This window comes from Ranitomeya variabilis, chromosome 1 (genome assembly GCF_051348905.1).
Source record: "Ranitomeya variabilis isolate aRanVar5 chromosome 1, aRanVar5.hap1, whole genome shotgun sequence".
Taxonomy (NCBI): Eukaryota; Metazoa; Chordata; class Amphibia; order Anura; family Dendrobatidae; genus Ranitomeya; species Ranitomeya variabilis.
The window spans coordinates 628,724,840-628,750,129 of NC_135232.1; the positions used below are offsets into that span (position 1 = coordinate 628,724,840).

General features: G+C 44.6%; 1 protein-coding gene across 1 annotated transcript; it reads left to right on the forward strand.

The window, feature by feature from the left end:
* Window positions 1-589: 589 nt before the first annotated feature.
* DLL4 (delta like canonical Notch ligand 4) lies at window positions 590-23,655 on the forward strand. The gene is made up of 11 exons (XM_077260837.1): window positions 590-886; window positions 980-1,228; window positions 2,945-2,987; window positions 4,834-5,100; window positions 7,761-7,821; window positions 7,909-8,039; window positions 8,161-8,330; window positions 10,761-10,980; window positions 11,609-12,308; window positions 13,997-14,105; window positions 21,806-23,655. Exons 1-11 carry the CDS (start codon window positions 824-826, stop codon window positions 21,809-21,811), a joined length of 2,019 nt encoding a protein of 672 aa, XP_077116952.1. The 5' UTR covers window positions 590-823; the 3' UTR covers window positions 21,812-23,655.
* Window positions 23,656-25,290: the final 1,635 nt, after the last annotated feature.

Here is a 25,290-nt window from a genome sequence, read left to right on the forward strand (position 1 = left end):
AATGACAGGACATATGAGATGAGTCCTGCACTTGAAGGTATGGGGTCTCTCTGAGGGAAAAGAATGATGAAGGGATGTGTCCTGCAAATGAGGTAATGGGGGGGTCTCATGGGGGAAAATACATGGTGGCTCAGTGGTTAGCATTGCAGCCTTGCAGCGCTGGGGTCCTGGGTTCAAATCCCACCAAAGACAACATCTGCAAGGAGTTTGCTTGCAGGGGTTTCCTTCCACACCCCAAAGACATACTGATAGGTAATCTAGATTGTGAGCCCCAATGGGGACAGTGATGATAATATCTGGAAAGTGCTGCAGAATAAGATAGCGCTATATAAGGGAGTTAAATGAATGAATGAAGGGATGTGTCATACACATTCAGTAAATGGGGTCTCTCTGGGGGCCCCAAGGTCTCAGGACAGATGAGGGGCTGTGTCCAGTATTGGGGTCTCAATCCATGGGGGCCCCAAGGTCTTCGTATAGATGAGGGGCTGTGAGCTGCGGTCAGCGCGGGCGCAGCCGTGTATCGGGGGGCGGGGCTCAGTGACAGATGGAGAGAGCCGCCGTATATAAGACTCTCCGGGAGAGCGAAGCCGCAGTTCCCCAGCCAATACGCTGACGGGCTGTCGCACGGTTCAGGACAGGGGCTAGCGCGACATACTGCATCACTCGGACTGGATTTATTGGCGGGAGTTGCTGGACACTGACTGGATAGCACCTGTTACATGACTTTTGTGTGGAGCTGCTGTTGTTTGAGGAGTCCCGGCATTTCCAGCGCTGCTGTATAAGGAGCTGTACCTGTCCGCCGCTTCCATATCCCGAGAGGGTGATGAAGAAGATGGAGCACAGCATTGTTTGGGGCTTGGTGCTACTGTCGCTCGGTTTGCAGCAGGTAATTGAGGGCCGATCTCTGTAGCGTCCTCCTAGGTCGCAGCGTGTGTTGCGGCCGATCTGATCGCTCGGCTCTTGTGTGTTTCTCTCTAAGGTCTGCGGCTCCGGGGTCTTTCAGCTGCGGCTGGACGCGTTAGTCAATAGCAACGGGACGTTGGCGGATGGGGGGTCGTGTGTGCCGGACTGCCGGACGTTCTTCAAGATCTGCCTGAAGCATTACCAGACTGTGGTGTCCCCGGGGCCCTGCACGTTCGGCAGCGTCGTCACCCCGGTGCTGGAGACCGGCGCCTTCATAGATGGACTGTCCACACACGTCAGCCTGCAGTTCAACTTTACCTGGCCGGTAAGGAGGGGGAGACACCCCCCCCCCCAGTTACCTGTGTGAGGAGGCAGCGACCCCCCCCTTCTGTGTGAGGAGGCAGGGACCCCCCATACACCTGTGTGAGGAGGCAGGGACCCCCCATACACCTGTGTGAGGAGGCAGGGACCACCCCATACGCCTGTGTGAGGAGACAGGGACCACCCCATTTATCTATGTGAGGACCCCCCCCATACACCTGTGTGAGGAGGCAGCGACCCCCCCCCTTCTGTGTGAGGAGGCAGGGACCCCCCATACACCTGTGTGAGGAGGCAGGGACCCCCCATACGCCTGTGTGAGGAGGCAGGGACCACCCCATACGCCTGTGTGAGGAGACAGGGACCACCCCATTTATCTATGTGAGGACCCCCCCCATACACCTGTGTGAGGAGGCAGCGACCCCCCCCCCCCATACACCTGTGTGAGGAGGCAGGGACCCCCCATACACCTGTGTGAGGAGGCAGGGACCACCCCATACACCTGTGTGAGGAGACAGGGACCACCCCATTTATCTATGTGAGGAGACAGAACCCCCCAATACACCTGTGTGAGGAGACAGACTCCTCCAATACCCCCATACACCTTTATGAGGAGGCAGCCCCCCCTCCGCCATACACCAGTGTGAGAAGGCAGAGCCCCCCCCCTCCAATTTGAGGAGATGGGAACCCCCCCCTTCACTACCATACACCTTTGAGGAGGCAGGGACCCCCGCTCCAGTGTGAGGAGGCAGCGAACCACCCCCCTGCCATACACCACTGTGAGGAGGCAGCGAACCACCCCCCTGCCATACACCACTGTGAGGAGGCAGTGACCCCCCCCCCATATACCTGTGAGGAGGCAGAGACCCCCCCCCCTCCAGTGTGAGTAGGTAGAGACACCCCCTCACCACCATACACCTGTGTGAGGAGGCAGAGTCCCACCACCATTTACCAGTGTGAGGATGCAGGAACCCCCATACACCTGTGTAAGTAGGTAGTGACTCCTGTATGAGGAGGCAGGTAACCCCCACATACATCTGTGGGGGGGGCTAGTGTGTTTCCCCCCATGCGGTGCCATAGTGTGTGTGGTAGAAGTTCCGGACCCCTGTGCAGGCACACAGGTTACCCCATTGCTGTGTGCCCCCATATATTCCGGCTGGTACGAGGACTGCTCTTTCCCCGTCTGTGGCCCTATAGTACCGGCCCCCTCCCGTCTGTGGCCCTGCCGGCTCCTCCTCAGCCTCCAGTGTAAACACAGCGGGTGGTATTTGTGGGTAAATAGCTTGTATTTCCATAACACTGTCCTGATCCACAGCACTTTACAGTCAGGGAAAGTGTAGTCTCCTCCGTATACAGATGTGCAGACCATACAGGAGCAGGGACCCTCAGAGCTACTGCAGCCCCTGGACATTGTGTTATTGTGTCTCCCTCCTCCCCGTATACAGTAGCCTGTACCACAGTCCGCTCCCGGTCTCTGCTGGTAATAAACAATATCCCCCAACCCCCGCCATCTTCACTGAAAACAAACCAGAGGGCTTGCTTTAATTGAGATGTAAGCGGTAATACTATCTGCAATTAGATTAATTAAACTGTACAGGCGGCTGTTAATTAACAGAAGCCTTCTGAATATTCCTGCTCGCATGATTACTACTTTTCTGTTTCAGCTTATTTTTCCTATGTTGGGTTTAATAATTTGTGTTTTTTTGTTTTTTCTTCTCTTTAGAAAACCTTCTCTCTGATTGTTGAAGCGTTTCATAAACCTACAGGTAAATAACATGATGGAGCACTAGAGGGCGCCGGTGTCACAGCGCTCCCGTAGGGTTAGGTGCTGCTAAACTTTCCTATTTATAAGGGACATCAGTAGTTAACCTTGCCCTTAACTTAAATTCCCATTTCTACTTTCAAAACAAGCTGCCGTTGGAGAGATGTAAAGTTTTTTTTTTTTTTCTTTTTTCATGGCCTTACGTACCTAATCTCCAAAACAATTGCACTTCCTCCAGTTTATTTTTGGCGTGGGAAAGAAGTCCGCTCTTTGGTGAGAAAACCAGAAGTCTGCCAAATTGTCCTGACTGCCTTTTCCTGTATTTTACACCTTTTTTAAATTCCGCCCTTTGGAAAAGAAATAATGGCTTTTGGATGTTTTGCTGACATAGAGGAAGAGAATATTTCAACAAAACAATTCTCACATTGAAACCTTTCTTGAGGAAACGGACTTGGGCTCTTGCTCACCTTGTAGAACATTAGTCTTTTACATTAAGAATTTTTTTAATTATTTATTTTCCAAAAATGCAAGACCGTATGCATCAAAATATTTCTACAAATTTAATTTTTATTCTTTTTTTGTAAACTTTCATTAATTAGTTGTACACATAGGATATATTACAAAAGATTCCTTATTTTATCAGAGAAAGAAACTACTTTCTCTCTCTCTCTGGACTGGTCATTCATTCTCAATCCACAGCTAATATCTGCCTTCAGTGACTACAGATTTTTTTTTTCTCCCATTAGTGAGCTAAAAGGACCAACGGTCATCTCTTAAAATTATATTGAAGAAGGCGCTCGAGTCAGATGGTGCCCGTAAATTTCGATGCAGAGGGGAAGGAAGAACTAGAGGCAGACACTGTGCTGCAAGTTCTTCCTGAACATCAGTTAGTCCTCAATAGATGACAGTGCTCATAAAGTTCTATGCAGAACGGTCATCCAGGAGAACTTGCAGTACAATGTCAGTACCTGCCTCTAGCTCCTTGTTCTCCCTTCCCTCTCCATAGAACTTTATGGGCACCAGCTGTCATGTCCTATGGAGAATGTAAATGATGATTCAGGAGCACTTGCAGCAGAATGTTTGCTTCTAGTTTCTCAGGCTTCTTCCACACTTCTGTCGGTACAGGACCGTCGGCCCAACGTACCGACGGACGTTGTGCTAAATTTAGCACATCGTGGGCAGTGGATGCAGTTTTACAACGCATCCGCTGCCCAGTGTGATGAGCGGGGAGGAGGGGGCGGAGTTCCGGCCGCACATGTGCGGTCGGAAATGGCGGACCCGTCGGACACAAAGTTACATTAAACGTTTTTTTGTGACGACGGACCGCAAAAACACGACGCATCCGTCGCACGACGGATGCGACGTGTGTCCTTCCGTTGCAATCCGTCATTAAAGTCAATGGCAAAAAAACGGATCCTGCGGGCACATTTGCAGGATCCGTTTTTTTCCCATAACGACGGATTGTGACTGAGGGAAGAAGACGGAAGTGTGAAAGTAGCCTTACCCTCCATAGACTCTTATAGGCACCAACTGTCATCTCCTATATCAGTAATCTAAAAACTGAACTGAGTGATTAGACTTGGAGGAGGAAGAATTGGATGTCTCTGATAAGAGATGTTACAGTTGCTTATTTTTTACGTGTGCTATTTGAGATGGCGTAATCGTAGCTTTTAACAATGGGTAGATTTTTCTCCTTTATTTTAAACTCAACTGGAACTTCCAAAAAAAGCAGTGTTGTGAAATGGGTGACTGTAAAATCCAATGTAAAGTGAGGCTGTCAGACTTCCTATGTGCTGCACGTGCTTCTCTGAAATACATCTGCTAAGATGCCTGGTTCTTTTTTTCCACAGGGGCTAATCAGAGGGAAATTTTGGTCAGCGATTTTGTAATCCAGAAAACCCTTAATGTTGGCGAAGCTTGGTCCAGTGATCTGAAGATGGGGAAACGAAATACCCAGCTGAAATATTCCTACAGGGTCGTCTGCAGCGAACACTACTACGGGGAAAGCTGCTCCCGGCTCTGTAAGCCTCGCGACGATCGCTTCGGACACTACGTCTGTGAATCTGACGGCAGCATTTCATGTCTGAAAGGATGGAAAGGAGAATACTGCTCGAAACGTAAGGCTCGGAAACATGTCTACCACTGACCCCGCACCAGCGTGTAGTAATCACCCAGTAGAGCAGCACTGGTGGGACACTGGGATTGTAATGCTGGATGTTATTCACCTCCAGTAATCGCTTATACATTCACCCTGTAATTGCTGAATAATATATCGGCGTTTGACTGTAGCTCAGAGAAACCTTATGCTCCGCCAGTTCTTGCTCCAAAGTCCAATTTGCCACAGACAATTTAGCATCCTTTATGCCCTCGAACACCTGCCAACACTGGAAGCTTGTCATTAGTCCCATGATAAATCTCCAATCTGTAGCTCATTCAGCTGTTCATTACCCGCAAAAGAGAAAATAAATGAAAGGGTCTAGAAATCAGGATGGTTTGTGTAATGACGCATTCGGCCCCGAGTCCTCCTATTCACACACAAGAATGAGTCCTCATTAACCTAATGAACCACTCACTTCTACAGTTTAATATCCATGATCTTATGTTCTCGTATGATATGGAAACCGTGAGAATTGGCCAAGAGGACGCAGTGGCTGAAAATCTTAATGGCGCAGGAGTTTAGTCTCACAGATTTAAGGACTATTAGCTAGGCTCACGTAACATGCTCACTCCTATATGAGCTGTTTACTATGGGTGTGTTGGGTTTTTGTTTTTATAGTACCGGTAGGTTTTTTTTGTTTTTTTTCCATGCACTTTTTCTTACAAAAATATATATTATATACCCAGATCATGCAGTGTTGACTTGCTACCAACATCTGTCTGTGCCGCTTTATGCTTTGCTGGCAATTTTGCAAACATTTGAAACCACCGTGCAGATGTAAAATCGTAAATTAAATTGAAAAAGTACACTTTATTAATAAATCTGCAGCATTTTTGCAAAGGAATTCTGTAGCCTATTTTTTTATTTATTTATTTTTTTCCCCCGTATGGACGTGGTTTCGGGGATTGACTTGTGCTTGGCCTTTGCCTCCAGAACAAGAGATGAAAATGAGAATATGTCCTGGTGAGGTTTGCTAGCAACAAACATGTTTTTTATCAAAACATAGGAGTGGGGTGTATTGACTGCTGGATCTCTTCCTTCATGTCATACGCCAGGCGCTTACTACTGTATACCTTCAAACAGTTTGCACTTTGTGGGGCTGGCCATACAGGGTTAATGCAATCCATTGTGGGGGAGCAGTTTATTTCTCCATGGAGGCTGCTAGCAATGAAGTTATAGTTTGTGTACTAGGACCTATGGTTCTTTTTTTTTTTTTAACCCCATAATGACCTGATTCATGGCCACAACTTTTTCTTTTGTTTGTTTTTGTAAATTCTTTGTAAAGTTTAGGATACAACAGAAGGGAAACTTTCTTTTGTTTGTTTGTTTTTTTTTTCTTCCATGTTCTCTAGCGTTGTATGTAAAGCATGCCAAGGCTTCCTCAGCGTTCTGATCTTTTACACGTAATTGCAGGGCACAAACAGGAAGTGGACACAGAACATTTAGTGTGCTCCACATATCGCATATTGGTGGCTTTAGAGCTGTCTGCAGAATACACAGCGCCCCCCATTGACAAGAATAATGTGACCACCCTGACTAGTGTGCACTCCAACAATGGCCCCACTCAAACATGACATCTGAGTGATGATCTTTGTTATTTAGTTCATAAGAGTCTGCAAAAAATATCACCCATGTTCTACTACACATTTTACAATCACTTGTCCACATTTGGGAATTTTTTTTTTTTTTTATGCATGCATTTTCCTATTCCAGCCGTTTGTGAAAGCACTGGGGCACAGTGAATGTGAACGATTTGCCATACAACCTCCAGTCGTTCCCTTCTCCATGGACGTGTGCGGGCAGTGCGCTGTTTGCGACGTGCTTATGCCGCTCAGGGGTCAAGTGTAATGTCTCCTGGCCGGGTGACTTGTGCTGCGCGGCACGCGTTGTTGTTATCCTTGACATTAGAGAACAGCTGTAGTGAGGAGGGAGAGAAGCAGCCACAACGGGAGCAGCTGTTATCTCCCTGAGACTGTGGATCAGGGTGGACGGGCTGTTGTTCAGAGTCACCCAGGCATTAAATGAGGTCCTTGTAAGCAGCAAAATCCATGTCACACACTGGGGCTTAACAACAAGGGCAGCAAAGGAACTGTCTGTTTCTCTGGTCCGACAGCCTGGTGCTCAGGTGTATGGTGAGAGGACAGATGTGGGGACCTCCTGGGTGCACGTGATGGCGCTGCCTACCAGATGCATTGTACTTCTGCATAGGAAACTAGAAAATCCAACTTTTTCCCCATAAGTTTCCGATTTTACTCCCAATCTGCTCTATAGAATTCTTATCCTGTGAAATTGGTTGTCATTGATCAGATAAGCCAACTCTCTTGATTATGCAGCCCTTGCTTTTAGGTGCCAAAAAAACAAACTGTAACATCTTCCACTTTCCATAAAACTAGTCCACCACGGGCTAGGTCAGCATGCTGGACAATTAGATAACATAAAGGGAAAAACAAAAAATGGCAGACTGGATGCAAAATGATGTGTACCTTATACACTATTTGTCTACTCCTGCACCCCTCCTGGTACAAGAAACATGATCTGCCTTCAGCAGTGTAATGTGAGGAGCCGAGAGATTCTGTGATGGTTGACATTAACCATGGCCAATATTGTATGTTTTCACAGCAATATGTCTGGATGGGTGCAGTGAGCAGAATGGCTTCTGTAACAGCCCCGGGGAGTGCTCGTGAGTATTAATATCATATATATTTTAGAGAATGGTCTTATTTCTTGTGCATTATTATATCCTTATTGTCTAAAATGGCCATTTCAGTTGTCGTCCTGGCTGGCAGGGTCGTTACTGCAACGAGTGCATTCCTCATAATGGATGTAGGCACGGGACATGCCAAATTCCCTGGCAGTGCACCTGCGACGAAGGCTGGGGCGGCCTTTTCTGCGATCAAGGTGAGCATGCTTGACTGATATCTGCATTTTGGCATTTGTGCCGCATTATCGGCATTTGCCTTTTTCTACTAAGATTATATAAATCTGATGTGAATGTTCATTTCATTTACATTCTGTACAGATCTGAACTATTGTACTCACCATAAACCCTGCAAAAATGGAGCTACTTGTATGAACACTGGTCAGGGTAGTTACACGTGTTCTTGCCGACCTGGATACACTGGCGTGAATTGTGACGAGAAGATCAACGAGTGCGACAGCAATCCTTGCCGAAACGGTGGTAGCTGCACGGTAAGTGAACAGTATAAATTGGAGTTGTTGGATATGTGTGTGTATTGATCCTGCACAGGGGCCATCGTCCGTCTGCGTACATCAATTTCAAACCATATGTTTCCAGTCGGCACTCTGAAGGGTGATGGGGTCTCACATATAAATACATATGAAGACCAGCACTCGTGTAAGTTGCAATTAACTCTTATAGATAATTAAATCCACGCAAAAGACCCAATATAAATTTAAATATTTTGTTTTTACTAGAAAAAATATATTACATGTAACAATGATAATAACAACAAACGAAAAACAATATTATGTACCACAAAGTACGTTGTGAGCAATGATACAGACCCATTCACTAGTAGAGATGTAGAAATGACAAATTCACTCGGTATACACCAATATACTCCTGCCTCACACTGTCTATAACTGGATATCCTTATAAAACATAGAGAGATCTCTCAGAAAAACCGCATTAAAAAACGGCAAACAACCGCAAATTGTAGAACAAAAGAAGAAAAGAGAAAAAAATGAAAAAAAGAATATGATAAAATGCGATGGGCACAGAGAGGGTTAACGAACCCAAAATGGTCTTAGAAGCTGCCCCGGCCGGTAGCGAAGCTTCAATAAACCAGGTGTGGCACAGTCCGAAGCAGGGTTAACCGGGTCGGAAACCTGCTGTCCGTGCCACCTGTTACCTTAGATGGAGCTCGTGTGTGATCGCTGTAATTTCCTTGCTGGATTTCCCAAATCCTGGATGAGTGATGTGGTCACGGATGTGGTTAGCGTTCTCTGCTGCCTGGCGATGAAGCTCTCCGGAGCAGGACCTGCCGTGACGTACCAGATCACGTGTAGAGTCAAATGGTTTGCCAGCTGAACGTTCAGAGGATACGGGTCGCCGCATGGGCCATAGTCCTCTAAGCGCCACTGTAAAATTTATTCATATGCAATTAACTCTTGACTGGATTCCATTGAAATTTCAATACATCAATTCATATAATGTTTTGTTTTTTTTTAAAAGGCTTCGGGGCCAAAACGTTTCATGTGCATTAATGTTCAGAAGTTTCAATGGAATAAATTCAAGAGTTAATTGTAACTTGTGTGAGTGCCGGTCTTCATATAATTTTAGGTAATATAAATGGCCCAAAAAGTAGCCTCTTTCCCTACAACAAATTGAAATATGGGTAGTCATACTGGCTGTCTTCTGGACTTGCAGCACCCTAACCAGGCTTGGGAATGTGACCTTCAGCTTGTTAAACGGAGACCGGACGGAAGTATAATATCTCTGTAATCTCCTCCTTAGGGCTCATACTCACTCGGATGAGTCTTGCACGGCAATACCCAGCACTGCACCTGGCACAGAGGAGCGGAGCATGCGGCTGCATGTATTCCTATGCTGCCGCACGCTCCGATCTGAGTGCCGGCAGCAGCGCCAGGTATTAACATGCAAGACTCATCTGAGTTTCACGCAAGTATGAGCCCTAAGGCCTGATTCTGGTAGCAGTGATTATTTCTTCTACAGACTCCCAGATTTGTATTGGCACGTTTGATCCGTGACTCATGAATTTGGACATGTGTTCGTGCTTTGGTGCGGACACACGGCCTCCAAATACAGACATGAACATTGATTAGAATGTGGAATACTGACCACTGCGTGAGCCCCAAGACCTCAGTCAGATATGTGTAAGTCACATGTCCTGTACATGATCTGTGTTTTTCACGTATAGAGCTTGTGCCCATTATAACTTATGGCGCTGTTCACATGTCTGTCAAAATTATCACTTTCAAGTCTATGAATCGGTCTGTTAATTTTTAACATTGCAGAGTAGATTTAATATTTATTTTTTATCACTGAACAGTCTATTCTAAATTTTTTTTTTTTTTGTTCTGAAAGCTACTGAATGCCTAAAGGTCCACTCTACAGAACCAATGGTTGCTGCAAAATATCCTCAATTTACTACCAAACAATACACTATATGATGTGTATTGATCTTAGATTCCAGGCATGCCTTTTACAAGAGACCACAATGTTTTTTGTGGTCTGTGCCTCTTACATATTTGCGACATGCCAGCATACAGGTGGCTAGGATGGACTTCTTCTGTTGGCTTCTGCCTTATCCATAAACCAGGGTGTCCTGTCTGAGAATTTAGGATTGCCGTTCTTGTCCTTGCACTCTCCCTCGCCTCTTTAGTTGGCGTTGTAGCGTCAGCTCGTCAAACTAGAAATTCTTTTGCTTGTGTTTGCACTATCAACATGTTCCTGTGTAATGTACGGGTAAATCGAGTTTGGCATGGCTTTTATTGTTTATACACCTCAGCCGTGGCCTCACTCTTGTACTCTGATTCATAGCAAACTTTGCCCTGTGCTAATTCCTTATTAGAGCTGCCTTGTAGCAGCTACCTGCATCTTCACATCCTTATTAAATCTTTGTCTCCTGTCTCTAGGATGGTGAAAGCGGCTATGTCTGCGAATGTCCTCAAGGCTATTATGGCAGCCACTGTGAACACAGCGTATTAAACTGTGCCGATTCCCCGTGCTTTAATGGCGGCACATGTAGAGAACGAGAAATGGGCGCCAGTTACGCTTGTCAGTGCCCACTGGGGTATACAGGTTCCAATTGTGAAAAGAAAGTGGACCGATGTATCAACAACCCTTGTCTAAATGGTATGTATTCATGGGCCGCTGTACTGCCAGTGACCAACCCATAGTGTTTAGTCTCTACGGAGGCTCCATCATAGATCCTGCAAAAATCTTGTCTGTAAGACCCTGGACACCATGATGGAGCCCATTATAGTCAGTAGGGTCCGACAGGCATTTTGGCAGCCTGTTCTGCTGCCGTAGAGAGCCCAGATTTTCTACTTACCAGCATATCTCAGCCGTTCTCTGCTGTATCCATGCCCTGGGCCTGGACTGACTTTTTCCCTCCTTAGCCATGAAAGGCTGCAATAGAAATTACCTGATTATGTACCATATTTAGTTTATTACATGGATTTTTTTTTTTCGTCCTTTATTCCTATTTCTCTAACTTTTGCTTCACCTGCTTGAGTAAATATGAAGTGTATGATGGACAGAACAAAAAAATGTATATAGAACATATTAAATTTTATATATTTTTTTTTTCTCCACTTTCCACAAAATTCATAACCTGCTCCATTTTGGAGTAAAAATGTCACATACATGAGGCCCATACAATTACCATCCTTGTGCTCAATGTTCTGACGAGTTGTATAGCAGGAATCCTGCCGCCATATTGCTCGGCACACCAGTAACCCTGTGTTAATGTTTCTTACAGGGGGGCAGTGCTACATCCTCCATTACAATCAGTTGTGCCGCTGTCGCATGGGGTATACAGGCTCGACGTGTGCAGTCAACATGAACGTCTGTACAAAGAATCCCTGCAGTAATGGAGGGACCTGCTATGACAAGAATGGCGACTTTGGATGTATGTGTCCTCCAGGATTTACCGGGAAGTCCTGCGATCTGAAAGTCAACGACGAATGCACAGTCAATCCGTGCAGGAATGGAGGAACGTGCCATTTTGTGCCTTATGAAAAAAGCACTGTTTGTCTTTGTCCTCATGGTCTGATGGGAAGCCGCTGTGAGTTCCCAGTGGATCGGGACTTTCCTTGGTTGGCAGTCTTCATGGGCGCTGGCATGGTGGGACTCCTGGTTTTACTCTTCATGATCTTTATTTTAGTAAGACATTTCCGGCAGAAGCCGATGCAGGACACCAAAGCCATGAATAATTTATCAGACTTCCAGAAAGACAACTTAATCCCAGCTTCACAGCTGAAAAATATCAATAAAAAGAAGGACTTGGAAGTGGACTGTGGGCTGGAGAAATCAAATTACAAGCTCAAAAATTACCCATTAGACTGCAATCTAGCAAACGGACTTATCGGAGGGGTCATGAATGGGATGGGAAAAGCAGACAAGTTCCACAATAGTGAAAAATGCTTAGAAGAGGAGAAGTTCCCTCTCCGTCTACACAGGTGAGATTGAAAACCTACAAGTGGGCTGCATTGTCTCACTATGGCCGGGGCTACACGGTAAAAATCGCCATGTAGGCACAGCCTCCCACCCCCTCCCTCCAGCGTTGCCTGCTGTCACTGTAATGCAAGGACCCAAGAAGTGTTGATCGGCCCTTACAACATACATGTGCATTTACACTGCTGTAAACCCCCATGAGTGTAACAGTACGTGGGAAATCGGGCAGAGGCCAATCTTTCGTAGCTGCAATAATGGCGTTGCCATAGTTAGTAGGGTTGTCAGTAAGTGTGAACACTATCCAAACGTGTTAACTTTACACCCTCCATCCATGCAGAAGTGGAGGGACGTGTGACTGCTCCCTATGAAAAAGGCATTAATTGTCTATTCTTGTGGCAAGTCAATGTGAGTTTCCAGCCAGTTGACTATGTTTTACTATCTATGGCCTTTATTGTAAGGCATTTCCATCAGGAGCCAATGCAGGATACAGACACTATTAGGTCTGTGTTACATAAGGCACATTAGTTTCCTACATGAAATTTGCAATAATGAAAAATGCTTAGAAGTGGCACAATTATAGAATAATTTCCAAGCTCCTTTTGTCAGTCATTCTTATTAATTAGGCTGATCATTTAAATAAAAAAGCCATAGAAGTTGAGACTTGTAGTTCTCCATGGCTGAGCGTAGCAGGGGTCTACACTGAGTTTGCGGCAGCGAATGTGTCGGATCAGCGATGCCTCGACTTCCACATGTGATGTCATATTGCATGTATTTTTATAGAGGACCTGTTACTAATTCAAGAGGCCAGTTTTTATTCTTCCCATAATTTTTTTTTTTTCTTGCATTCACCATAATATTCCCCCCAAAAAAAATTTGAATTTTTTTTTTTTTTTTTTTTTTTTTTTTTTTTTGTGTAGCTATGGTTTTGGGGGGCTTGTCCTTGGGCTGCTCTGCATAATTACCTTGACAAGCAACACTCCCTTGGTAAAGACCATAAAGTTTAGCGCTAAAATGTTTTTATTACTGGATCTATTTAGAAGTGTTAGGCTGCTTTCACACTAGCGTTGTGTGACGCACGTCGCAATCTGTCGTTTTGGAGAAAAAACGCATCCTGCAAAGTTGCCCGCAGGATGCGTTTTTTTTTTCTCCATAGACTTGCATTAGTGACGGATTGCCACACGTCGCATCCGTCGTGCGACGGATGCGTCGTGTTTTGGCAGACCGTCGGCACAAAGTTACATGTAACTTTTTTTGTGCGTCGTGTCCGCAATTTTCGACCGCTCATGCGCGGGCGGAACTCCCCTCCCTCCTCCCCGGACTGCAGAATGGGCAGCGGATGCGTTATAAAACTGCATGCGCTGCCCACGTCTTGCAATTATTTCACAGCGTCCGTCGGCCCGACGCATTACGACGGGCCTGTGCGACGGTCTAGTGTGAAAGTAGCCTTAGAGAAAAAAAACACATTTGTCTTGGTGTCAGGTTCTCTGGTAGGCCAAACAGGCTTTAGTGAAGACACATCACCTTAGGAACCTATCAGGCTTCTTGGCTGTTAAAGCAATATCAGAATGCGTAGAGAAGAAAAGATGGCGGCACATGTTTATGGCAGCACCAGTTCTCCTGGCCATGCTAATCTCTGGACTCCTGATCATTATTATTATTATTATTATTATTATTTATTTTTTTTCTTTTACAGTGAAAAGCCCCAGTGTAGAATATCCACTATATGTTCCCCAAGAGATTCAATGTACCAGTCCATTTATGTGATGGCAGAGGAAAGAAATGAATGTGTGATAGCTACAGAGGTAAGAACATCACTGCTATGGTACGATGACCAGAGGCGATGCTTTCCCTGCCATGGGTGATTAGTTTGGAATACATAGCCTCTCAGTTGACATCATCTTTATAATTGTAACAGAGTTCTTATTGCAGAAAATGTACCTTTTATATTAGCGGTAAGCATTCTGCATTAAAGGGGTTGTAGGTTTTTCTAGTTGCCCCACAGAGCATTAATGGAGTAGTGTTCAGGCACCCAACCTGAGATACATTTTGTAACTGTAAGGCTGCCGTCACACTAGCAGTATTTGGTCAGTATTTTACATCAGTATTTGTAAGCCAAAATCAGGAGTGGGTGATAAATTCTGAAGTGGTGCATATGTTTCTATTATACTGTTCCTCTAATTGTTCCACTCCTGGATTTGGCTTACAAATACTGATGTAAAATACTGACCAAATACTGAGTGTGACAGCAGCCTTAGAAGTGCTCCATTGGGAATAAATGATCCAGTCTACTGATTAGTGCGCGTCCTAGTCACCTATTTTGTGAAAACAATAGGGTTGAGCGAAACGGATCGTTCATTTTCAAAAGTCGCCGACTTTTGGCAAAGTCGGGTTTCGTGAAACCCGACCCGACTCCAGCGTGGGATCGGCCACGTGGTCGGCGATCTTGGCGCCAAAGTCGCGTTTTGTATTACGCCTTCCCCGCCATTTTTTCAGCCAATTAAGGAGTGTGGGCAGCGTGATGACATAGGTTACGGCCTGGTTTCTGCGGCGTCATAGAGCCATATTACCGTTTGGGCTGCAGTGATTTCCGCAGTCAAACACAACACATGCTTTGCACGGAGGGGAGAGAGAGAGAATATCCACATTGGAGAGAGAGAGAGAATCCACATTGGAGAGAGAGAGTGAATCCACATTGGAGAGAGAGAGAGAATCCACATTGGAGAGAGAGAATCCACATTGGAGAGAGAGAGAGAGAATCCACATTGGAGAGAGAGAGAGAGAATCCACATTGGAGAGAGAGAGAGAGAGAATCCACATTAGAGAGAGAGAGAATCCACATGAGAGAGAATCCACATAGGAGAGAGAGAGAGAGAATCCACATAGGAGAGAGAGAGAGAATCCACATTAGAGAGAGAGAGAGAGAATCCACATTGGAGAGAGAGAGAATCCACATGAGAGAGAATCCACATTGGAGAGAGAGAGAGAGAATCCACATTGGAGAGAGAGAGAGAGAATCCACATTGGAGAGAGAGAGAGAATCCACATTGGAGAGAGAGAGAGAATCCACATTGGAGAGAGAGAGAGAATCCACATGAGAGAGAGAATCCACATAGGAGAGAGAGAGAGAGAATCCACATAGGAGAGAGAGAGAGAATCCACATAGGAGAGAGAGAGAGAATCCACATTGGAGAGAGAGAGAGAGCATCCACATTGGAGAGAGAGAGAATCCACATTGGAGAGAGAGAGAATCCACATTGGAGAGAGAGAGAGAGAATCCACATTGGAGAGAGAGAGAGAGAATCCACATTGGAGAGAGAGAGAATCCACATTGGAGAGAGAGAGAGAATCCACATTGGAGAGAGAGAGAATATCCACATTGGGGAGAGAGAATATCCACATTGAATGAGAGAGAGAATATCCACATTGGAGAGAGAGAGAGAGAATCCACATTGGAGAGAGACAGAGAGAGAATATCCACATTGGAGAGAGAGAATATCCACATTGGAGAGAGAGAATATCCACATTGAATGAGAGAGAGAATATCCACATTGGAGAGAGAGAGAGAATCCACATTGGAGAGAGACAGAGAGAGAATATCCACATTGGAGAGAGAGAATATCCACATTGGAGAGAGAGAATCCACATTGGAGAGAGAGAGAATCCACATGAGAGAGAGAGAGAATCCACATTGGAGAGAGAGAGAATCCACATTGGAGAGAGAGAGAGAGAATCCACATTGGAGAGAGAGAGAATCCACATTGGAGAGAGAGAGAGAGAATCCACATTGGAGAGAGAGAGAGAGAGAGAGAATCCACATTGGAGAGAGAGAGAATCCACATTGGAGAGAGAGAGAGAGAGAATCCACATTGGAGAGAGACAGAGAGAGAATATCCACATTGGAGAGAGAGAGAGAATATCCACATTGGAGAGAGAGAATATCCACATTGAATGAGAGAGAGAATATCCACATTGGAGAGAGAGAGAATCCACATTGGAGAGAGACAGAGAGAGAATATCCACATTGGAGAGAGAGAGAGAATATCCACATTGGAGAGAGAGAGAATATCCACATTGGAGAGAGAGAGAGAGAATCCACATTGGAGAGAGAGAGAATCCACATGAGAGAGAGAGAGAGAGAATCCACATTAGAGAGAGAGAATCCACATTGGAGAGAGAGAGAATCCACATAGGAGAGAGAGAGAGAGAGAATCCACATTGGAGAGAGAGAGAGAGAATCCACATTAGAGAGAGAGAGAATCCACATTGGAGAGAGAGAATCCACATTGGAGAGAGAGAGAGAGAATCCACATTGGAGAGAGAGAGAGAGAGAATCCACATTGGAGAGAGAGAATCCACATTGGAGAGAGAGAGAGAGAGAGAATCCACATTGGAGAGAGAGAGAGAGAATCCACATTGGAGAGAGACAGAGAGAGAATATCCACATTGGAGAGAGAGAGAGAGAATATCCACATTGGAGAGAGAGAATATCCACATTGAATGAGAGAGAGAATATCCACATTGGAGAGAGAGAGAGAATCCACATTGGAGAGAGAGAGAGAGAATATCCACATTGGAGAGAGAGAGAGAATCCACATTGGAGAGAGAGAGAATCCACATGAGAGAGAGAGAGAATCCACATTAGAGAGAGAGAATCCACATTGGAGAGAGAGAGAATCCACATTGGAGAGAGAGAGAGAATCCACATTGGAGAGAGAGAGAGAGAGAATCCACATTGGAGAGAGAGAGAGAGAGAGAGAGAGAATCCACATTGGAGAGAGAGAGAGAGAGAATCCACATTGGAGAGAGAGAGAGAGAGAATCCACATTGGAGAGAGAGAGAGAGAATATCCACATTGGAGAGAGAGAGAGAATATCCACATTGGAGAGAGAGAATATCCACATTGAATGAGAGAGAGAATATCCACATTGGAGAGAGAGAGAATCCACATTGGAGAGAGACAGAGAGAGAATATCCACATTGGAGAGAGAGAGAGAATATCCACATTGGAGAGAGAATATCCACATTGGAGAGAGAGAGAGAATCCACATTGGAGAGAGAGAGAATCCACATGAGAGAGAGAATCCACATGAGAGAGAGAGAATCCACATGAGAGAGAGAGAATCCACATTAGAGAGAGAGAATCCACATTAGAGAGAGAGAATCCACATTAGAGAGAGAGAATCCACATTGGAGAGAGAGAGAATCCACATAGGAGAGAGAGAGAGAGAGAATCCACATTGGAGAGAGAGAGAGAGAGAATCCACATTGGAGAGAGAGAATCCACATTGGAGAGAGAGAGAGAGAGAATCCACATTGGGGAGAGAGAGAGAGAGAGAGAATCCACATTGGAGAGAGAGAGAATCCACATTGGGGAGAGAGAGAATATCCACATTGGGGGGAGAGAGAGAGAGAATATCCACATTGGGGGGAGAGAGAGAGAGAGAATATCCACATTGGAGAGAGAGAATCCACATTGGAGAGAGACAGAGAGAGAATATCCACATTGGAGAGAGAGAGAATATCCACATTGGAGAGAGACAGTGAGAGAATATCCACATTGGAGAGAGAGAGAGAATATCCACATTGGAGAGAGAGAGAGAGAATCCACATTGGAGAGAGAGAGAGAGAATCCACATTGGAGAGAGAGAGAGAATCCACATTGGAGAGAGAGAGAGAATCCACATTGGAGAGAGAGAGAGAATCCACATTGGAGAGAGAGAGAGAATCCACATTGGAGAGAGAGAGAGAGAATCCACATTGGAGAGAGAGAGAGAATCCACATTGGAGAGAGAGAGAGAATCCACATTGGAGAGAGAGAGAGAATCCACATTGGAGAGAGAGAGAGAATCCACATTGGAGAGAGAGAATCCACATTGGAGAGAGAGAGAGAATCCACATTGGAGAGAGAGAGAATATCCACATTGGAGAGAGAGAGAGAATATCCACATTGGAGAGAGAGAGAGAATATCCACATTGGAGAGAGAGAGAGAGAGAATCCACATTAGAGAGAGAGAGAGAGAGAATCCACATTGGAGAGAGAGAGAGAATCCACATTGGAGAGAGAGAATCCACATTGGAGAGAGAGAGATAATCCACATTGGAGAGAGAGAGAGAGAGAATCCACATTGGAGAGAGAGAGAATCCACATTGGGGAGAGAGAGAATATCCACATTGGGGGGAGAGAGAGAGAGAATATCCACATTGGGGGGAGAGAGAGAGAGAATATCCACATTGGGGGGAGAGAGAGAGAGAATATCCACATTGGAGAGAGAGAATCCACATTGGAGAGAGACAGAGAGAGAATATCCACATTGGAGAGAGAGAGAATCCACATGAGAGAGAGAGAGAATCCACATTAGAGAGAGAGAATCCACATTAGAGAGAGAGAATCCACATTGGAGAGAGAGAGAATCCACATAGGAGAGAGAGAGAGAGAGAATCCACATTGGAGAGAGAGAATCCACATTGGAGAGAGAGAATCCACATTGGAGAGAGAGAATCCACATTGGAGAGAGAGAGAGAATCCACATTGGAGAGAGAGAGAATCCACATTGGGGAGAGAGAGAATATCCACATTGGGGGGAGAGAGAGAGAGAATATCCACATTGGGGGGAGAGAGAGAGAGAATATCCACATTGGAGAGAGAGAATCCACATTGGAGAGAGACAGAGAGAATATCCACATTGGAGAGAGAGAGAATATCCACATTGGAGAGAGAGAGAATATCCACATTGGAGAGAGACAGTGAGAGAATATCCACATTGGAGAGAGAGAGAGAATATCCACATTGGAGAGAGAGAGAGAGAGAATCCACATTGGAGAGAGAGAGAGAGAATCCACATTGGAGAGAGAGAGAGAGAGAGAATCCACATTGGAGAGAGAGAGAGAGAATCCACATTAGAGAGAGAGAGAGAATCCACATTAGAGAGAGAGAGAGAATCCACATTGGAGAGAGAAAGAGAATCCACATTAGAGAGAGAGAGAGAATCCACATTGGAGAGAGAGAGAGAGAGAGAATCCACATTGGAGAGAGAGAATATCCACATTGGAGAGAGAGATAATCCACATTGGAGAGAGAGAGAGATAATCCACATTGGAGAGAGAGAGAGAATATCCACATGAGAGAGAGAGAGAATATCCACATTGGAGAGAGAGAGAATATCCACATTGGAGAGAGAGAGAGAGAGAATCTCCACATTGGAGAGAGAGAGAGAGAGAATCTCCACATTGGAGAGAGAGAGAATCTCCACATTGGAGAGAGAGAGAATCTCCACATTGGAGAGAGAGAGAATCTCCACATTGGAGAGAGAGAGAATATCCACATTGGAGAGAGAGAGAGAGAGAGAGAATCCACATTAGAGAGAGAGAGAGAATCCACATTGGAGAGAGAAAGAGAATCCACATTAGAGAGAGAGAGAGAATCCACATTGGAGAGAGAGAGAGAGAGAGAATCCACATTGGAGAGAGAGAATATCCACATTGGAGAGAGAGATAATCCACATTGGAGAGAGAGAGAGATAATCCACATTGGAGAGAGAGAGAGAATATCCACATGAGAGAGAGAGAGAATATCCACATTGGAGAGAGAGAGAATATCCACATTGGAGAGAGAGAGAGAGAGAGAATCTCCACATTGGAGAGAGAGAGAGAGAGAATCTCCACATTGGAGAGAGAGAGAATCTCCACATTGGAGAGAGAGAGAATCTCCACATTGGAGAGAGAGAGAATCTCCACATTGGAGAGAGAGAGAATATCCACATTGGAGAGAGAGAGAGAGAGAGAGAATCCACATTGGAGAGAGAGAGAATCCACATTGGAGAGAGAGAGAATATCCACATTGGAGAGAGAGAGAGAGAATCCACATTGGAGAGAGAGAGAGAGAGAATCCACATTGGAGAGAGAGAGAGAGAGAGAATCCACATTGGAGAGAGAGAGAATATCCACATTGGAGAGAGAGAGAGAATATCCACATTGGAGAGAGAGAGAGAATATCCACATTGGAGAGAGAGAGAGAGAATCCACATTGGAGAGAGAGAGAGAGAATCCACATTGGAGAGAGAGAGAGAGAATCCACATTGGAGAGAGAGAGAATATCCACATTGGAGAGAGAGAGAATATCCACATTGGAGAGAGAGAGAATATCCACATTGGAGAGAGAGAGAATATCCACATTGGAGAGAGAGAGAGAGAATATCCACATTGGAGAGAGAGAGAGTGAATCCACATTGGAGAGAGAGAGAATATCCACATTGGAGAGAGAGAGAGAGAATCCACACTGGAGAGAGAGAGAGAGAATCCACACTGGAGAGAGAGAGAGAGAGAGAATCCACATTGGAGAGAGAGAGAATCCACATTAGAGAGAGAGAGAGAATCCACATTGGAGAGAGAGAGAGAGAATCCACATTGGAGAGAGAGAGAGAATATCCACATTGGAGAGAGAGAATCCACATTGGGGAGAGAGAGAGAGAGAGAGAATATCCACATTGGAGAGAGAGAGAGAATATCCACATTGGAGAGAGAGAGAGAATCCACATTGGGGAGAGAGAGAGAATATCCACATGAGAGAGAGAGAGAGAGAATATCCACATGAGAGAGAGAGAGAGAGAATATTCACATTAGAGAGAGAGAGAATATCCACATTGGGGAGAGAGAGAGAGAGAGAATATCCACATTGGAGAGAGAGAGAGAGAGAATATTCACATTAGAGAGAGAGAGAATATCCACATTGGGGAGAGAGAGAGAGAGAGAATATCCACATTGGAGAGAGAGAGAATATCCACATTGACTTGCATTGGGTTTCGTGTTCCGGTCCGGAGCCCGACTTTACAGTAGAATCGGCCGATTTCACGCGAACCGACTTTAGAGAAGGTCGGGTTTCACAAAACCCAACTCGACCCTAAAAAAGCAAAAGTCGCTCAACCCTAGAAAACAAGTTATCAGCTATCCACTAGACCACTCCTTTAAAGGGAATCTGTCAGCAGGTTTTTTGCTATGTAACCTGAGAGCTTCATGATTCAGGGACTGAGACCGTGATTCCATTGATGTCACTTACTGGGCTGTGTTGCTGTTTCAATACAATCATCGTATTATCAGCAGGAGATTATCATTACAGGACCAGTTGTCTCGTGCCATGTAGTCTTGCTGCTCTGCATAGTCACGCCCACACCACTGGCAGAAAGCTACCTATAGGTGGTGTGGGCGGAGTTACACACAGCTCAACACTTTGAGTACTGCAAAATGTGCAGCATAGAACCATGATTGTATCAAAATGACAGGATGCAGACCAGCAAGTGACACATCACTGGAATCGGGGTGTCGGCCCCTACATCATGCTGCCCTCAGGTTATCTAGCAAAAACGTGGTGCTGTTTTATTACTGTTTGACCATTTAAAGGAAGTGTTTGTAACTGGCTTTAATGTTAGTAGCATTAGCTCTACATACGTTTTGGATGTGCTTTAGCCGTATTGCGCTCACTGCATGTCCATTGGTTTCCCTCCTGCAGGTGTAACTCCAAACCTCCACGTGTAACTAATGTTTTCTCAGCGCCACAAGTGGAAGGCATGCCATGTACCTATGTTTACAACCCATGACTGGAGGGGATTTACGAGCACAAAGACGAAACTTGCTGCTTTTGGAGGATCAAATAATCTGAAATGAAGGGTTAGATTGTGGCTTTGCTAGAGATGCAATAGACTTTCGATCACTAGCGCTAATGTTTAGACGTTTGATCGGCTGAATGTATTAAAACTGGAAGAAAGAGCGAAGCACAAAGAAAACATTAGACGTTCTCATTACAAGCTAGTCTCTTAAAGTGTCCTTTCGATGCCTCACATTCTCCATGACAATGTGAGACGCTGACAGCGATGGCTATCATTTCATGCCTGGTGGATGGGATTTGTTTGCTACGCAGAATGAACTTCTTTCTATCAAGGTCCTGGTGTTTTTATATATTTTTTTTTTGTTTGTTTGTTTTATTTTATAGAAGTGCCTAAAATTGTCCTGAGAGATTTTTACATTGGCTAATCACTGCTTTTTTTTTTTTTTTTTTTAAATGTAATACCTGAACAGTATTAGGCCATTATTTTTATATTTTTTTAACTGTTCACACTCCATGTCATGCAACAGAGGTGTCGGGACAGATGGACTGAAAATGAATGCGGACCTTGCTATCAAAACCCTTCCTAGTAAATGCAGCACTCAAACTTTCTAATAATTTTCAACCAGCAACTCGTCCAAGCCTTACACTGCAGACAGCAGGTTAACGCAGCGGGCCATTCTCGTAATAATTCATTTTGCACTACTGAGATTTGTGAGTTTTAGACTTTTTTTTTTTTTTTTTCTCCTCTAAATCTAATAATTTTGGTATCTTGGAGGATTTACAGTCTTAGTAATTTATACAAAAGCATTGAATGTTCATATTTACAGATGTAAGTGTAAGGTTATTCCATTTTAACTGCAGTCTTTTATATTGATATATAGTGTATTGTGCTCTTCTTTGGCATAACGGGGAATTCACATAACTTAAAGGGGTTGTACACTATTGAACATCCCCTTTTTCAATGTCCCTAATGTGCCTAGTAAAAAATTTAATTTAAAAAAAGCCAAAAACATACATATCTACCAGATCGGCGCCATCTCATGGCACATGAGCGCTGCACTCTTCCATCTGACGGAGCTGTAAGTGCTGCAACCCATCAGAGGCAGCTGCAGCGCTTGAGTAACATGAGCGATGTCCCGAGAAGCCAGGGAACACTTATATTAAAATGCTGCAAAAAAAGCACTGTGTGAACATATAATTTTTTTTTTTCTTTGCACATTAGAAACATTGAAGTCAATAACCCCTTTTAATTCTAGCTGTTTTTCTTAATTATGGGGTTATTGTTAAACTATGAGTACAAAGTCATTGGCTGCTCTAAATACAAAGGTGTTTTTATTTTTCACTTGGATATATATATTTTCAGTTATCAGAATTAAATTATTTTTGTGTCGATAAGAGCGTCGGGTCTGTGTGCTTATATGTATTAGATACACGCATAATTCATATTCATTAACTTCTTCACCTATAAATTGGCGTTTGTAATGTATATCGCATATTGACATTGGTCAATTGTGAACCACAAATGATGAAAACTACTGAACTGTGACCGTGAAATTTCCTGTCTTCATCTTGTGCCTACTATAAACTGCATATTACATGGCCCAGCCTTCAAGAATTCTTTAGACTAGAGACTGTCATTCAATAAGGGCATGTTAATACCCATCTTCTGTTATGATCTACCGTGCAACTTAAAGGGTTATTTCCAGAATTGTGCTTTTATTCATAAAGCACAGTAAATACATACTTTAATCTACAGAAAAGACCTTGTGAGGTTTCTTTAGTTCCGCTCTATCTGCCACGTGCTGCAGCATCACATAGTGAATGAATAGGCAGTGCTATTCTCTAACAATACACTACTTGGCAGCTAATAGTGTAGAATTCACCTTATTCTACCATGCATTCTCTGCTCTTGTGCAAAAGTCTGCCCGATTTTTATCTAGTTTTCTACATCAGTATAACTACCTGTGTAGCCATACGTTAGCTGGTTTCTAGCAGTGCTCAACTCCTGAAGTTGAAGCCTTGCACAGCCATTTGTTGCATGCTGCTGACAGGCATTTGCAGTTTTACAAAAATGATCTATTGCTGCATATTCAGAAGATTATCTTCTGCTATATGCATCCAGTTGCAGTTGCCATTTCACTTCACAGATCTCTCAGCCCCATGCAACAAACATCGTTCTGCAAATCTAAGCCCAATCCACGCCCTGCAGCGTAGCTCGCCTCTGCCCACTGTATAAATCCCATCCTGCAGAATATCTAACCTCTTCACTGCCTGATGTGAGCTCATCATGGTAATGAAGGAGGCACTGCCCCTTTCTGTGTCATGATGCCTCGCAGTAGAAGCTCTGTTCTAGACACAGCAGAGCTATGCTGTCAAGAAGCTCACTGAAACTACACATGATTGACCAGGGCCAATTGAACGCCTTACAGGAGCATTCTCAGGTTATTAAATTGCTTTAGATGGCATGAAAATTGGCAAGTTTTCAAGTGATTTCCTTTTTCTGTCCATCTTCTTTCATTCTCATGCTATGAGAGCTTTTATCTTGCATAGTCTACAGCTTCCCAGCACCGAGATCTATCACCAGAGCCAGGCAAAATAAGTGTCTGATGCTGATGTAGTAACTTGTCAGATATCAGCCTCTTTAGCCCATTGATTTCTATAAATCAGTTAGCTGCACCTCTTTCCCTCTCGGCTGATAAGATGTTACCAGTTCTTCCATAATCAGTCTCTGGGCCCCCACAATCTGCGGTTTGCTTGCCAAAGTCGGGTGTGCTTGTTCAAAGGTCCTGGTATCACTGTATTTACATACAGAGATAAGTGTAGATTTCAGAACAAGCCCTGGCAAACGTTTTTAATGTCACAGTATCATAAATTCAGTAGTAGGAAACTGCACAGATGTGGCCTGTCCAGCACCCAGGAAGCAAGGAGACTGCAGAGCTCAGTGCTGCTGAACATGCAACGTGAAATTTCTAGTGAGGAGCTCATGTGCTAATGGAGTATCTCTGGCGTGCTCGAATACTATGCTCGAGTCCCGGCAGCTACATGTCTTTCTGCTGTTAGACAATCCCTGCATATATTGTGACTGTTCAACAGTCAATCCCTGCATGTGTTGCGGCTATCGAACAGCAGCGAGACATGCAGCCATGGGGACTCTAACATGGTATTTGAGCACGCCAGAGATACTCTATTAGCACATGAGCTCCTCACTAGAAATTACCCCTTAAAAGACAGTTCTAATAGAGGCTAGAGGACAAGTCTAGCTTGGTGGGTCATCCTTTTGGGACGCAATGTATGCAAAACAGGGCAGACTTAAAAATGGATTATATTGACACAAATTCATGAGCACATTATAAGACCAAATTGTGAATTTTGGGAATAACCCTTTAAGT

Excerpts from the sequence above, each read along its gene's own strand:
- DLL4 (XM_077260837.1), top strand. The coding sequence starts at position 824 with ATGAAGAAGATGGAGCACAGCATTGTTTGGGGCTTGGTGCTACTGTCG. Across the intron at positions 2,988-4,833 it reads AGCGTTTCATAAACCTACAG|GGGCTAATCAGAGGGAAATT; the intron begins GTAAATAACATG and ends TTTTTTCCACAG. Across the intron at positions 7,822-7,908 it reads AACAGCCCCGGGGAGTGCTC|TTGTCGTCCTGGCTGGCAGG; the intron begins GTGAGTATTAAT and ends TGGCCATTTCAG.